Source organism: Vombatus ursinus, unplaced genomic scaffold (genome assembly GCF_900497805.2).
Source record: "Vombatus ursinus unplaced genomic scaffold, bare-nosed wombat genome assembly UNPS02001419.1, whole genome shotgun sequence".
Lineage (NCBI taxonomy): Eukaryota > Metazoa > Chordata > Mammalia > Diprotodontia > Vombatidae > Vombatus > Vombatus ursinus.
Window position 1 is genome coordinate 8,575,221 of NW_020941197.1, and position 15,721 is coordinate 8,590,941.

Consider the following 15,721-nt stretch of genomic DNA (forward strand, 5'->3'; position numbering starts at 1 on the left):
AGCTCTTCTGACTCCAAATCCAGGCTTCTTTAGACTCATCTGTCTTTTCTCATCAATTTTTGTGTTTGATACACAAGACCAGAAGCTGAAACAATGTTTATTTGTTTTTTTTTAATAAATCTTATTTCTAGGATGGGATTAGCCATATCATAGAACCATTTTCAAACAATAAGAATGGCATGCCAAAGCACGTCTTTATATGTACACAAACATGAGTCCAAATTTAGTTGTTAGCCCATTCGTGTATGTTCACTTTCTATTCATCAGCCCTTTTATGATCATGTGGTCATGGCAAGTGCCACTCCATTCCCTACCCAGTTACTCACTTCCTGTTGCCTGTTAGCAGCACAACGCTTCCTTAGCAGAAATTGGCTTTAGCCAAGAGGAACACTTCTTCAAGTTAAAGGGTCAACTGATAACTGAGAAACAGGGTTTCTCTGGCATATGTAGCTAAACGTGGGGATAGGCATCATTGCAAAAATGATAGAATAAAGGACAATGAAGCAGGAAAGTAAGGACAATGAAAGGAAAAGTAACCCCTTGATTCTATATTCAATACATATTTATTAAGTGCCTACTAAATGCAGTATGCTGTGCTGGATACTAAAGAGACAAAAATTTAAGTGATATAATCCCTGTCCTCAAGGTGTTTACAATCTAAAGCAGGTAGTGAGTTAAATTTTCATCGAATGACTACATCTACAAGTTTCTTAGACTTTTCTTCCTAGTGTCACATTTCCTCATTAGTATTATGATAAAACATCCTCAGAGCTTCATCTCCCAAGAAGCTCAGGGTCCAACAAAGATCACTAATTTAGAGAAATTCCCTGAACTCAACAACAACAATAATATATACGCATAAGATTTATTTTAATATTCACATATGAACACATGTATATATTTATATAAAAAATTTACATATAATAAATACATATTTATTATGTTGTGGGGGAGTGGAAGATGGAAAAAGTGTATGGAATGATACCAACAAGATGATCATGATCTTAGAAGTCCTGCAAAAATCCTGAAAATGCCAAAGTCAAGGCAAGGGACTCCCACAGATTTTATTTGTCCCCAGAGGCTTTATTGAGGCTTTATTACTTACATGAGACAGACAACACTGAACTTTAAGGTGTTGTTGCTATCATTTTTTAAACCAATGGGAGATAAATTCAAAGGCAACTATGTCCTTCCCTTGATACCTAGGTGAGGACTAATGAGGGTCCAATAAGTGGTTGCGTCCATTTGCGTATGAGGAGGGGGTGGCAAGAATGACTCTATGATTAGATTATTTCTCCCTTGTTGTTTACATTCTTTTTGTAAAATTAATATAGCATTATATTTAAGGCTTACGTGGTCTGTTAGTAGAGAGTGTTACATTAGGAAGAAGCTTGAGGCGTGAAGGATGCACGTGATATGGAAAACAGCTTACATTAAACATGGGAAAGATAGCAAGTCATTTCAGAGTCAGAGTAGGGGAACCATACTATAATTAACTGATGATGCAAATAAATCTGGTAATCTATAGCCTTAATTACAATTATGAAGATTTGAGGAGATGGGTCAGGAAAATTAAGAGATTTCCCCCCTATTCTGAGGTATTTTTTTCTTTGAAATTTCAAATTATGAAATGCTTTTTCAGAATGATGATTCAATTATTTAAGATAAGGCATTCCTATATTGCTGTGTGGCCTTCATTCCCAGAAGTTATTTGTAAAAGTTATGCAGGTTTTTATGTAAAACTCTTTATGGTAGCAGATGATTACAATTCCCATATTCCCATTACAAGAAAAGCAATTCAGCTCTGAAATGCAATAGCAAAATTTATTATTTCTCCAGGAGGCAGGGCCATTTTCCTTGGAAAAGAAAGGATTCCATGCTTTTTTTGGTGGGCTTCATCTCCTTGACTATGGATCTAAAGGCTAAGGGATGGGTTCCTGCCCAAGTAACAAGAATTCAAAGGTCTGACAGCGGCATCTACTTATCCCTATAAAAATTATAGTCTAGAGCTTATTGCCATGTTTGCCCAGAAGGCTCAGGACAAAGGGGGGTAAAATAAATTTTTTTGAGTTAAAGGGAAGTCAGAACCTGGCTCCTCCTGGACATGGGAGCCTTAGAGAATTTCACAGGTAACAAGGCCCTTTCTTCAATAACAACACTATAAGGTAGAGAATAATAGCTAGGTAAGACCTGGTAGAAGAAAAAAAACAAAATATGATAATGAGTAGTAGGAATGGGGTGCCTTCAGGAACATGGTGTTACCTAAGTTATGAATATTAAACTACATTTCATTTGCGCCATTAGCTTACTTTGAAGCTGTTCCCCAGTGTGAGACTCGTCTTTTTACTTGGCAATGCTCTGCACTTGAGGATCTTCAAACACCATAATCTCCAAGAAACTGTGAGTGACTCATAAGGATTGGAGCGGACATGATAGAAGCAAGGAGAGTTAATCTTATTTCCCCGATGCCCTACACTAAACAAACGTGACAAGGTGTTTTAAAGGAATTAATGATTAGAAAAGGAGGTGGTGTGGTCATGTGGTGTAAGCTGATTGGCAGTCAAATAACCCACTGGTACCTTTGAAGAAGCCCTGCAGGAAGAAGACCACTAGCATTTTGTAGGTAGACCCCGCCTCCTGACTCTCCCATTTCTGCAAAGGAAGCCAATTACTTGGATTTTCAAGCTCTGCTCTTCACTCTCTCTCATCCCCATATTCAATCAATTGCTGGGTTTTCTTACAGCAGATGGAAAATTGGATCTGGAGTCAGGAAGACCCGAGATCAAATATAGCCTCAAACTTTCTAACTGTGTGACAAGTGCTGGACAAGTCACTTAACCTTACTTTGCCTCAGTTTCCTCAACTGTAAAAAAGGGATAATAATAGCATCTACCTTCCAAGGGTGTCATGAAGATCAAATGAAATAATAATTGTAAAGCACTCAGTAGTCACTTGATAAATACTTGTTCCCTTCTTTTCCCATTCTTGATTCAACTTCCATGATGTTTCACATAGCAACCACTCTAGTTCGTCACTTCTTGAATGGACTATTGCAACAGATCTCTAATTGGCATTTGCTTCCAGTCTCTCCTATATCCAATCCATTCTCCCCACAGATACTAAACTGATATTTTCTGTTTGTTTCGTTTCATTTTTAATCATGTTTTTTATTACATTTTATTTTTTCATTCAATGGAAATCCACTTTCTTTGCCTCCTACTTTCCTCTAATAGCATTCCCTCTCCATGTTGAGAAAGAAAGAAAAATAAAATGCATGTTGCAAACACATATAGTCAAGCAATAGCAATTCCTGCATTGACCATGTCCAAAAACAATGTGTTGCTCTATACTCTGAGACCGTCACTTTTCTCTCTCAGTATGTGGGCAACACATAAATGGGTATTTTTAAAGCACAGGTCTAATCACGTCCTGCTTGAGAAATTTTGCTAACTGCCTATTTCCCTTTGGATGCAATACAAACTCTTCTGTTTGGTATTTAAAACCTCTCAAAATTGGCCTACAATCTATCTTTCCAGGATTTTTTATTTATATCTCCCCTCTACCACCACAAATTTCCCAACTCCCCCAGGCACTCTACCTTCCTGTCAAAGTGGCTTATTTTATGTTCCCCATAAATGACATCCCACTTTCAGTTCTTGGAATCTTTCTTTCCCTAAGATTCCCCTTGTGTGCCACTTCACATAGAAGACCTTTCTTGGTTCCTCCAGGTGTTAATGCCCCTAACTTGGTATTTATTTATCTGTTCATATTTTTTCTTCCATTCGAATATAAGCTCTTTGAGTTGGCAAGGACCCACTCTGACAAGGAGTCAGGTGGACACAAAATCCCTGAGATTTGTAGTCTTTCCCAGATTGAGAAGAGAGATCCCATTTAAGAAACTGAAAAATTTTAGAAATGGGGAAAGATCTCAGGCATTTAGGGATATAAAGCAAAAGAATAACAGGCCATAAATTGCATAGTTAAGCAGGGAAAAAGTCAGGATTGATACAGTAGAAAGAATATCGACTCTAGAACCAGCAGACTTGGGTTTAATCCTGCCCTGACACCTCCTGTGTAACCTTGGGGAAGTCACTCAACATCCTAGCCTCAGTTGCCTCATCTGTAAAATGAGGGGGTTGAATTAAATGGCCTCTAAGATTCCTTCTATTTTTAGTCTATAGTTCTTTGAAACAGGAAGTTTTTCTTTTTAAATTTTTTTATTATTTCTAAACAACTTCACCACTGCCAAGGGAAATTCCCTTCAGCCTTATTCTTTGGAGAAAAGACAATAGGGCTTTTACTTAAAGCATTCATAATATTCTCTTGATGCATTAAAGACAACTAACATTTATATAGGACTTACTATGTGCCAGGCACTGTGCTAAGTGCTTTACAAATGTTATCTCATTTGTTTCTCACAATAACCTTGGAGGTAGGTGCTATTATTATCCACCTTTTACAGATAAGGAAACTGAGGCAAAGATTAAATGGCTTTCTAAGAAGCAATGTTCATTCATTTACTTAAAAAGTGTAAAATTATAAATTATAAAAATCCTAAGTAACACATCCTTCTATACATTATGAAAAGGAGTACAACAGCTGCAAACTAGATATGATGGAGTGGATTTCACCAGTCACAATTTAACTGGCCCTGCTCCAATGCCAGAGCCAGGATCATAATACAGTACAGGTTTTCTGACTCACAGTAAATGCTTTTTTCACTATATTAAATGAGTTGTACTGTTTATATTTTTTTCTAATTTCCCTTTAGTAAAATAAATGCTTCAAATTATGTGTCTGTCAGACTATGAAAATGAGTTTCAAGCCATGTCTACCTCCATATCTGAATTAAATGACTTCTTAACACAACAGAAGCCTCTAAAGTAAAACCAAACTGAAACTAAAACTTTATTGGTTTTACTATAATGTCTATAGTTTCCAATTTTTTAGAAGTTCTTGTCTGATTATCATAAACTGTCTGCATCTATTTGTCCTTCAAGATCCAACTCAAAGTTTACCTTCTTTATGATGTTCCTGGTCTGAAAAAGTCTTTCTTCCTTGCATGTTAAATAGCATTTTCTATATTTTCTAGGCACTTACCTAGTTCTATTTCATATTGTCATTATATATTTTCATCTCTTATCCCCTTCTATTTCATCTATTTGGGGGGGGGGGTGGAGTGGGAGGAGACTGGGTATCCCAATGGGGAAACTTGGTGATGCAATCAATGGTAAGCTAGACATAGAGTCAGGAAGACCTGAGCTCAAATTCTGCCTCAGACAACTCACTAACTTAAATCTATAAAAGATATTAAAATGAGTTTTACGTATATTTCTAATTTTACCCTAGTTTCTTCTTCTTTTCTTTTCTTCCTTCCTTGGGGGAAAAAGTTGTTTTAATCTGTGACTAAAATTTTGAAGAATTTTGTGTGGTTCAGAATAGTCTTGCTCTCACCTGAGGTTTGAAAAGTGCCCATACTATCCCCTAATACACAGGGTGTCCCCAAAGTCTTAGTAAAGTCTTAAGCTTTAATAGCTTGAAACCTCAAATGGGGTCGTGAAGTCAGACATAACTGAAAAATGACTGAACTGAGACCTCAAATCTAAATGCTCAAGGTACCATTTTTTAAATTAGGTGACGATACAGTAATGAGTACTGTAGATCAAGAAAAAGCATAATCTTTTATCTTTTTGCAGACCCATTAGTTGGTGAATTTTATAACACAATCCAGTTTGCATTCTTACTATTACAATTTGATATTTTGATAGCTCCATAGTAGGAACATTCTTTCCACTGATACAGATCTTAAATTCCCCATGCCTCCTTATCTTGTGGGTTTCTTTTCTGTGTCTTTCTATAAACCATTCTTAAAGCTTTAAAGTTTAAGACAGCACTAAGACTTTGGAGGCACTCTGTTTGAAAGCCAAACCACAGGTGAGCGAATATTTACTGAACCAGATGGGAGACAGCCTATGCCTTCCAAAAGCAACATGATGTTTCCTTCTTTTTTTTTCAGTCTTAAGGATTTAGAAGGTAGAAAAGTGGAGAAATACATGGTCTGTTTAATAGTAATTTAAAAATAACTAGCGTCAAATCTAAGGGCAGCAAGGTGGCACCATGGATAGAGTACCAGGTCTGCAGTCAGGAAAACTCATCTTCCTGAGTTCAAATATGGCCTCATATTTGTGACCCTGTGTGACTCTGAGCAAGTGACTTATTCTGTTTACCTCAGCTTTCTCTGGAAAATGATCTGGAAAAGGAAATGGCAAACCACTCCACTATCTTTGCCAAGAAAACCCCAAATCTTCGGGTCATGAAGTCAGACCTGACTGAAAAACAACTGAACTGAGACCTCAAATCTAAACACTCAAGGTGCCATTTTTAAAATTAGGAGACAACGGGGCAGGTAGATGGGGCAGTGGATAGAGCACCAGCCCTGAAGTCAGGAGGACCTGAGTTCAAATCCGGCCTCAGACCAAACACTTGACACATACTAGCTGTGTGACCTTGGGCAAGTCACTTAACCCTGATTGCCTCACTTAAAAAAAAATTAGGAGACAACACAGTAGTGAGTATTGTATATCAAGCAAGAGCATGATCATATATCTTTTTGCAGACCCATTATTTGGTGAATTTTATAACACAATCCAGTTTGCACTCTTACCACTACAATTTGATATCTTGATAGGTCCATTACTAGGAACCTTCTTTCCATTGATACAGATCTTAAATTCCCTATGCCACCTTATCTTATATGTTTCTTCTCTATGTCTTTCTATAAACCATCCTTAAAGAATACACTCCTGAGAATGTCACACCTCAGGAGTATCACTGCAGTACTTGTGCTAATGTGCTAACCTAACTCCTTTTCCAATCATGCATTTTGACAACAATATTGCTATGCACACTTTTCACATTTAAGTTAAAAATTACATTACTTAACACCTACCACAAATCTTTCCATTGCCCCCTGGTTGATTTGTAATTTTGATTCTGCCAAGACTCCATGATTTGCAGTCATATATTATTACAAGTAGACCACTGGTCTAAAAGAGATGGCCTTTTACAGTACAGAGCAATTTGCAGTCATTGAAAATATTACAATTTCCCAAATATAACCCAATCCGATTTCTTCCTCAGCTCCAGACCTGGTTCACTGTATGTGTACATCATCTACCCAAGAGATAAATAATAATGTGTTAATTCAAGGCTGCCTATCCAACAGCATGAAAACTGTGGCAATACACTATTTCATTATTTTTTCCGGTGGTGATGGTTAGGACCGGGGGTGTTCCAGTACTTAACAGAGAGTTCTATGGAGTAGGGAGAAAGTATTTTTGTCATACTTTTAAATTTAATCAGGATTATTAACATTTTCCCATCACTTTAAAGTGTAGACAATCAACAAAATAATAACTCAAGTCCTGATTTGTAGCATTGACCAATTTCTAACAAACACTGAAAATTTTTTAATTGTCTTTTGAGCCAGCATACTCTTGTAGGTCTCATTTCATAAGCATTGTTGTAGATTTTACTGAGGAATCTTTGTGTGTTCCATGACCCAATATGATTATTACAATGCCACCTATGAACAGGAACATTCAGAGAACCTTGCCATCAATAAAAAACCATTTTTTAGACTAGGCAAGACATCTTCCTTGACACTAGTGAACATCTTAGGTGAGTCTATGCCTCCCTATTTTATGCCTTTTTTGGTGTTAAGACTCAGCAGAATGTGAAGAAAGTGATCTGAATATTCACATCTGCCATAACATCTTCTATAATTCTGTTTTGTGAAGGGACAACACCTAGTTTGAGAGAGCCTTCAAATCTGTACTTTTTTCTACCAAGTCAAATACATTAAAATAGACATTGGGATTCTTATATTCTCTATATTACTTAGCAGTGTGACTATAAAGATATAGAATGCTATAGAAAACTGCCTGAGAAAGTCTATCTGTTCCTTTCTTGTGTTTTCACCAAGAGTACCCATCATTCTCTTAAAGGTTTAAATAAATGAAATAGCAAATATAACAAGGGGGGGAGTTGTTAATGTCTTCTTGGCCATCCTTTTTTTTTTTTTTTGGTAGAGTGTCATGATAGTATCTATTCTTTATCTTCTTCTCTTTTAAATATCTTGGAAAATGATCTCTGCATATTTTTATAATTGGGTCACCTCAGTGTCTTTGAGTCTTTGGCCAGGCCCAGCTTCTGTTCCCAGATTTATCTTCTTAAGTGCCATGATTACTTCCTGATCTATTGAGCACAATAGGCAGAGTTCAAATGTAGTGGTTCTATTACTGTTAATAAAAGTAGATCACTATAGAAACAAATGCTAGCAGATCTGTACAACTTTGTATCTGCTTGCTATCCCCCTTCCAGTTTCATTTACAAATGTTCTTGGATGAGCTGAATGATCTGGGTCTCACACCAGGCTCTCTTCAGGCTCACTTTCTTCAATGACCTCTTTCATTTCTTGATCATTAACCACATATTCCAACATGTTTTGTTTTGTTTTGTTTTGTTTTTGTTTTGGGCTATTGTTTCCACTTTTGCACACCAAGTGTAATATATTGACGTCATTTAATATATCTTGTCAAGTTCTTCATGGAAATTCTCTATTTTTTCATCTTTTGTGATGCATGTTAGCACATAAGCTACACTTATTTTAATGGAAGGCTACTTATATTTGTTCATTTTAGATATAAGAAGGCAAAATTATTAAGTGCCTTATTTTTACCCCATGCAATTTTATTTCTTGCTTTTGCATAATGAAGCTAACTTGGACAGCTTTTCACCCATCTCTCTGAGAAGCACCTATATGCATTCTTCTAATTAGTTGGCACTTCTTTATTATTTCCTATTTTATAGTTTAAAAAATATAACTTGAGATGTGGTTCAGTCCTTTCAAGCTGTTGGACAACCATTGTAAGAGTACAATTCTGTCTACAAGCATCAATTTAACTGTTGGCACTACTAACTTATACCACATGTTCTTAATAGTCCCAGAGGTGGTCGTTCTTTTGAAGAAAAAAATTTCCTCATCTTAATCATGCCATTAAAATTATTCTCAAAGGTTCTTTTAACCAGAATATCCTTTCCTATTTGAACCAAAATATCCTATTCCCATCTCCAGCACTGGATGATTTTCCTGAGCTAAAATATAGCCTTAACACCAAAACTGCCCTTTACTACTCTCTCTGGACTCCTCTTGAGAGAGTCTGAGACTTAAATCATGGTGCTTAACTAGGAAATGCTAGTTTTAATTAGTGATCTCTTTCTTTACCTCTTTAATTGTGAATTTCTAGTCAGAGGCTCTGGTGGCCACCCACCCAGTTTCCTTCCTCTCCTTTCTCCAGGCAGTGCCCATTAAAGTTTTTTCTTTCTTTTGGTGTGCTTAAATAGAAGTGTTTGTCAGTTCAAAGCTTGGAAATACCTTTCTACCTCTTAGCTTGTTCCCTATGGAAACTAGAAGAGAAGATCCCATAACATGTCTCCAAACAGGGCCTCTTGGAAATAATTTTGCCTATAGCTGTATGAATCACAAAATCTGGTATGTGGGCAGTGGTGGGTTGGTAAATGATAAAGAATCAACTCTCTGGGGGGAAATAAATGTAGCCATGATATACTTTTTAAGTTCAGTCTACATTATGAACATTTTTCCCATTACTTTCTCAAGTTGAAACAATCAACAAAACAATAAATCAAGCCCTGATCTGTAGATTTATAAGGTATAAATACTCACACTGGAGCCGGTTAGATCTGGCTCCAGCACACACTGCAGGGAAGTGAACACATGGTTCCCAGATAAAAGACAAACTCTCTTCTTCCAGCTCCCCTCTCCCAGAAGTCTTTAAAACCACAGTCCCAGAAGTCCACATTCCAAAAGCATCACCAACTGCTGAACTTTGGGATAGTGTTTTCATCTCCATAGCAATCTACACACTATAAATAAAAGAAAATCAGTGATTCTGACTCAGGTGAGAACATAGTTGTGTTAAAGAAGAAAACATTGGGTCCGAAGGCCAGGGTTCCAGCTCTGACACTAGCTGGGCAAATCTGTTCAATAAAAATCTGCAAACTGTGATTGTAATACTTGCCTTACATCACATTATAAAATATAAGGAACTACATATATGTGAGAAAAGAAGGAAAGGGAAAGGAGGAAAGGGAAGGGAAAGGAGAAAGAGAAGGATAAGAAGGTCACAAGGGTCCTACTTTGCTATTCCATTGTAGCATTCACCTGACCAATACAGGCTAAGGAAGTGAAGGACAAACTCTGGCAAGACTTGAAATACAGGTCAGATGCCGGACTATACATCTGTCAGAGAGACAGTTTAGCCGAAGTTGGAGAGATTCATCATCAGACTGGCTACAAGGTAAGGGGTTGTGTTCCTCCTTCCCCCACCCCCAGATCTAGCCATAGCCTGATAGAGAAAATGGCCAGCCTTGGAGTTAGGGGGATCTAGGTTCTAGATCTGCTTGTAATATACAGTAGTTATGTGATGATAGACAAGTTAATGAACTTGTCCATTGGGAGGAGGAAGTTTTAATACTGGGGATTCCTTACATTGAAAAGAACCCCAGATATGTCTCTCTACCCTTCACCCATACATTCCTTAACAACAAAAAAGAAAAAGAAAAAGAAAAAAGAAAAAAAGGGAACTCATTAAAACACCTACTGAGATAGAGAAGAGTTGCTATTGGCATTAGTGGAGGGAATGCCCACAAAGAAGAATTCATGGATTCTTGGAGTATTAGTTGTAGTAATAGTAATTATTATTACTAATAATGATAAAACAGCCTTGAAATAATAACCTTTGCTTTCTGAATGATCTCAACTTGCATATAGTAGTTTTACAAAGAGGCGACTTAAGTAATTAACATCCTATTTTGTGTTTTATTCATCCCCTTCTCTACATGTTGCTCCCTGTGACCAACTTTTAACTCTTTTCCTTTTTTTTAACTCTTTTCATGCTAAGCAAAAGAAGTCTCATGTTGTAATGCCAAGAATAAATGTGTCTTGTATCTCCTCCTCCCCGTATAACTTAGAACTGGAGTGGAGAAAAAAAGAGGGTTGTTTTAGATCAATTATAACAATAGGTAATTCTTATAGAAACTGTGCTATGAGCTGCCAATGCCCTCCTGAAAAACTGAATTTGACAACATCTCTCTGAGAAATGTCAGTAGCTTGGATGAGCTCTTCACAAGAAATCAACCCTGAGGGAAAGTGTATAACTTGGCATTCAAGAACTCCTATAACTAATGAATGAGAAGAATGACATTTACCTTTTTTGGAACCTATTCTATTTATTTAATGAAATCTTCACAACTACCCCTGACACTTGCCTCTCCATATTAGTTGCTTAATCTTCTCCTGGCCCCAAGTATAGCATTATAGAACCACAGATGGTCATTTAACCTCAACCCTCCCATTTAATAGATAAGGAAACTGGAGCCCAGAGAGATTTAATGACTTACCTTAAGATTGTATAAGGAGTACAAAAGCTAGAATTTTGATCTCAGTCCTCTGACTCCCAATTTCCTTTACACCATACTAATGGGATGTATTTCAATAATTTGCTTTTCAATCGTTGGGACACCTTTCAGTATCTTCAGTTCTTATTCTTTATCTGAGATTCTAGGTTTTCCAAGGGTAAACACCTTGTTGACTCTGATCATAGATTTAGAGCCAGAAGGGATCTTTGTGATCTAACTCAAACTGAGCCTGAAGAGGTAAAAAGACTTGTCCATAGCTCTGATTCCAAAGCCACTCTCATTTCTGTCACACTACCCATTCGCTAAACACATTCTGTCTAGCACCCAGGATGGCAATTTATGCAAATAAGCATTTGAGTTGTCTTTTGAAAATGATGATAACATGTTTACTTCAATATTTTAAGGTTATATAATTTCACCATTAACGGAAATTTCTCCCCTGACACAGATTGCAATCCCCGAGGATTTAATGATCTTTGAGAGGTGCAATTGCCAAAAAAAAAAAAAAATCATCACCTTTCAGTTAACCTAGTGAAGGGACTCTCTGACCTTAGCTAGGGCTGGTCCTCAGAAATAAGTTCTATTGCCTGCTCTACATTGGAAACCTTTCCAGCTTAGTAAGACCTGCCAAAGCTTTGGTGGCAAAGTAGATAAGAATGTGGAATCTAAGGTGAAGAAGACCTGAGTTTGAATCCTGCCTCAGGATTATGGAATACGCCTTATTAGGCATATCACCCAGGGGAAATCACTAACTGCCCTCTTTTAGCCTCTAATTCTTCATCTGTAAAATGTTAATAATCATGCCCGCCTTGCAGAGTTGTCATGAGGCTGAAATGAGATATTTGTTAAGTACTTTGCAAACTTGAACGCATTATATTAAAAGTGGCTATTACTCAGGAGACTCTGAACTTAACTCAGTCTAATCCCCAAATAGCAGTCACATCACCTGGCCTCCACTGGAAGCCTTTCAAGGGCTGTGGCGTACTGGCACTGGTATGCCCTTCAAGAACCTTTACAGAATGATGAGACCTCAGAGTAGGACTTTTGTGGAAGAAGTCATGTGATGTTTATGATCCCTCTTTATTATTTCGTTTTGCCATCTACAATATGGAGATTAGATTATAGAGATAACTTAAAAAAATAAGGCAGTAGCATATTTTAGAATTTATTCTATGAAAGGGGAAAAAGGCATTTAGATTGCAGTCCAAGGTAAACAATTTCCCAAATTTAATGTTTCAGTCCTTGTAACACAGTGCCTTGAATACTGTAGGCACTTGGGTGGGCACTTCAAATTCCATTAAACTGAATTAAAGCAAAGAAAGAAAAACTCAGTTCCATTCGGATATGATTTTAGCAAAAACGTATACAAAAAAACCCATAAAAATCCACATCAATTGAGCATTTCCAAAATAAGGAGAATCTACTGTAAGAGAATCATTTCTCTGATCTTACCAAATACAGATGCTATAGGTAGAAATATAAGGAAATATATATATTTATATAAATATATATCATTTATATAAATGTATGTCTATGTCATATAGATTATATGGTTCTACATAAATATGTTATTTATATAAATATATATTATACATGACTGCTAGGTGGCTCAGTAGATAGAGTGATGGATCTGGTGCCAAGAAGATCTGAGCTAAAATCCTGCCTCAGACACTATCTGTGTGACTCTGAGCAAGTCACTTAACCTCTGTCTGCCTCACTTTCCTCTTCTGTAGAATGAGGATAAAAATAACATTTGCCTCCCAGGGTGGTTGTGAGGATAAAATGAGGTAATATTTCTTAAGTGCTCTGCAAACTTTAAAGAACTACATAAATGCTAGCTATTATTATTATTATTACTATTGCTATTAAGAGGTTTGTATCCTTTATCTTGACTTACATTTTTTTCAATATTACTGGAAAAGGAAAAGTGTGTCAAGAGATTTCATCCAGTGATTGCAACATAATAATTAAATTTCTTGGCATTGTCAGAAATCTGCAGTAACATGGTTATGTCTGTTATTCCACCATACTGAATAAAAAGTAAAATAAAACCATGTGTAAACTGAGAAAACTCAGTCTCCCAGAATTAAATGGTATGTCCTTATTAAATATATCCTTAGATACAATGAAATGCCATCAGTTACGTCTGAATGCCTGTGACACGTACTTGAAAAAATAACATTTTAAATTATTAAGGCATGACATTTCAGGTACAGGGAGGTTCTCTGTGTAGTGTCATCATTTCTGTAAATAAGTTAAACAGTCACATGTGAAGAGACTTAGATTTATTACTTGGTTTTGCAGACACACAAAACCCTTCAGTGTTCACACTTTAAATTCAAGACAACCTTTACTGGCTAGCAAAAGAGCATGCCACCTTTGAGGCAAAATGAGCCAGAGCAAATGCTGTGGGGAAAAGACATCTAGGAATAACTGGAGCTTTCTGGACTGGACACATCTTCTTTTCTGATGTCCTGGGCCACTCTGCTGGCAAGCCTGAGGACTAGTGGCATTACCACTTTTAGTATTTCCCCTAATAAACATCTAAATAATAAGTTACAACCTCTTTCTATGATCCTGCTGACTGCAGCAGTGTGCAGCCCATAAAATGTCCTTACAGACCAGAAATTCGCTGAGAAAATCAGTGTCGTGAAGGGATTGTACATGCCACCTTGACAGGCTTACTCAGAAGTGGAAATTGAGCCCCGAGTTTTAGTGTCGATGGTCTGGTTAGAATGTTTCAAGAGCCTAAATTTAGAAATATTTAAATATTCTTTTGCTAGTAACATGTATAAACAAAATACCAACACTGAAATCAGTTCAATTTAGCAAGAAGACAAAGGGGGAGTGTCCTTTCAAGTCCCGCAAACCCTCTTCCAAACTCCATCCAAACAAATGTGCACATGACCTATTTTTGGTATTTCATGCCTAGAATTCTCTTAACCTTCCCTTTGACAGGTATATAGGCAGAACTCATCCAAGTACCCATTTTCCCTCAGGAAAATACAAGTTTCAGGACAACCTGAGGCTGTTAATTCCCAAACTAGTAATGAGATAGTGAAAAGAAAAACACACACACATACACATGCACACACACGCACGCACACACACAAACACACACACCAACTTTCTTCTTTAATAGGATTAAAATGTCCCTCTAATTTGGATTGCTCTTTATGTATGGTTGCCTAAAACCAGACTTTAACAGTTCATTAACATCTGCTAAACTTAATGAAAGAAGACTGTTCTTTGATTTTAGCATGACAATAAAAAAGTCACTGGTAGAAGAGCATATTAGTGCAGAATTAGAAGCAAAATCAGAGTTTAAAATAAGTTCCTCTCAAACCTGGATTTCATCTGCTCTGCATAGCAATTTCCTTATATAATACAGCAGAGCAGATTGTCTCAACACTTGAAAACGAAGGTATTCCAACAAGTCATATTAAAAACAGAAGGAAAAAAATAACATGGTTAGAGCTACTTGCCTTTTGGCAATTTCTGTGCATTTCCCAGGGTTAGGGCAATATTTCCACAAAGAAGTAGAAAGACCAAGCTGGAGATCATGGTTACAAACCCAAAGTCACAGTGTGAGTGATGCTGGTGGGTATCATACAGCCTACTGGAGCTGCATTTAAGTGAACTGCTCTCCCAGTGACAGGCTGCAAAAGTTAGGCACGAGCTTACTTCACAGGGGGAGGAGACAGAATGACATCACAGCCTTCCACTTAAAAAAAAATTAGGCACAACAGCATAAAAAATTATCAACATCACACCCCCCCCTGGTGTATAACTTTCTAGCCTCTGCTATTATTGACTGTCTGTCTCTTGCTGTCTCTCAGGAATACAAAGTTGAACTAGTGATCAGTTTACTCTAAATCAAGAGGGAGAAAAGATCCTGAGTAGTTTTCAAAATGTCACTAAATGTTTTTGAAATCCAGAGGAGGAGAAGAAAAAAAGAAATCTGAATTTTTATGGGAAAAAAAAAGTGAAACTCCACTAGTTGGAAGATTGCCATCCTAAAAATGTCTGTTTTTAATTGCCTACTAAATTAAGTCAATTTTCATTGTGAGTCTAAATGGGAGAGAATTCTGCTCCCTTCCAGCACCTATGTTATGTGAATCATTTAAAGAACAGAAATGGCTTATCAGCAAGAAGGTCTGGAACTTTAATATTAGAAGGAGGCCTGTCAATTGACACAATAATTTTATTATAATTTACTATT

At 36.8% G+C, this 15,721-nt stretch overlaps 1 protein-coding gene across 21 annotated transcripts in view; it reads right to left on the bottom strand.

Annotated features, from left to right (window-relative positions):
* The window catches only part of ABI3BP (ABI family member 3 binding protein), a 301,260-nt gene extending 286,122 nt beyond the window's left edge, over window positions 1-15,138 (bottom strand). For all 21 annotated transcript variants that reach the window (XM_027866372.1, XM_027866234.1, XM_027866358.1 and 18 more), the window contains exon 1: window positions 14,985-15,138. In XM_027866372.1, coding sequence (XP_027722173.1) covers window positions 14,985-15,063 — 79 coding nt within the window. In that variant the 5' untranslated portion in view covers window positions 15,064-15,138. The remainder of the gene's footprint in view (window positions 1-14,984) is intronic.
* Window positions 15,139-15,721: the final 583 nt, after the last annotated feature.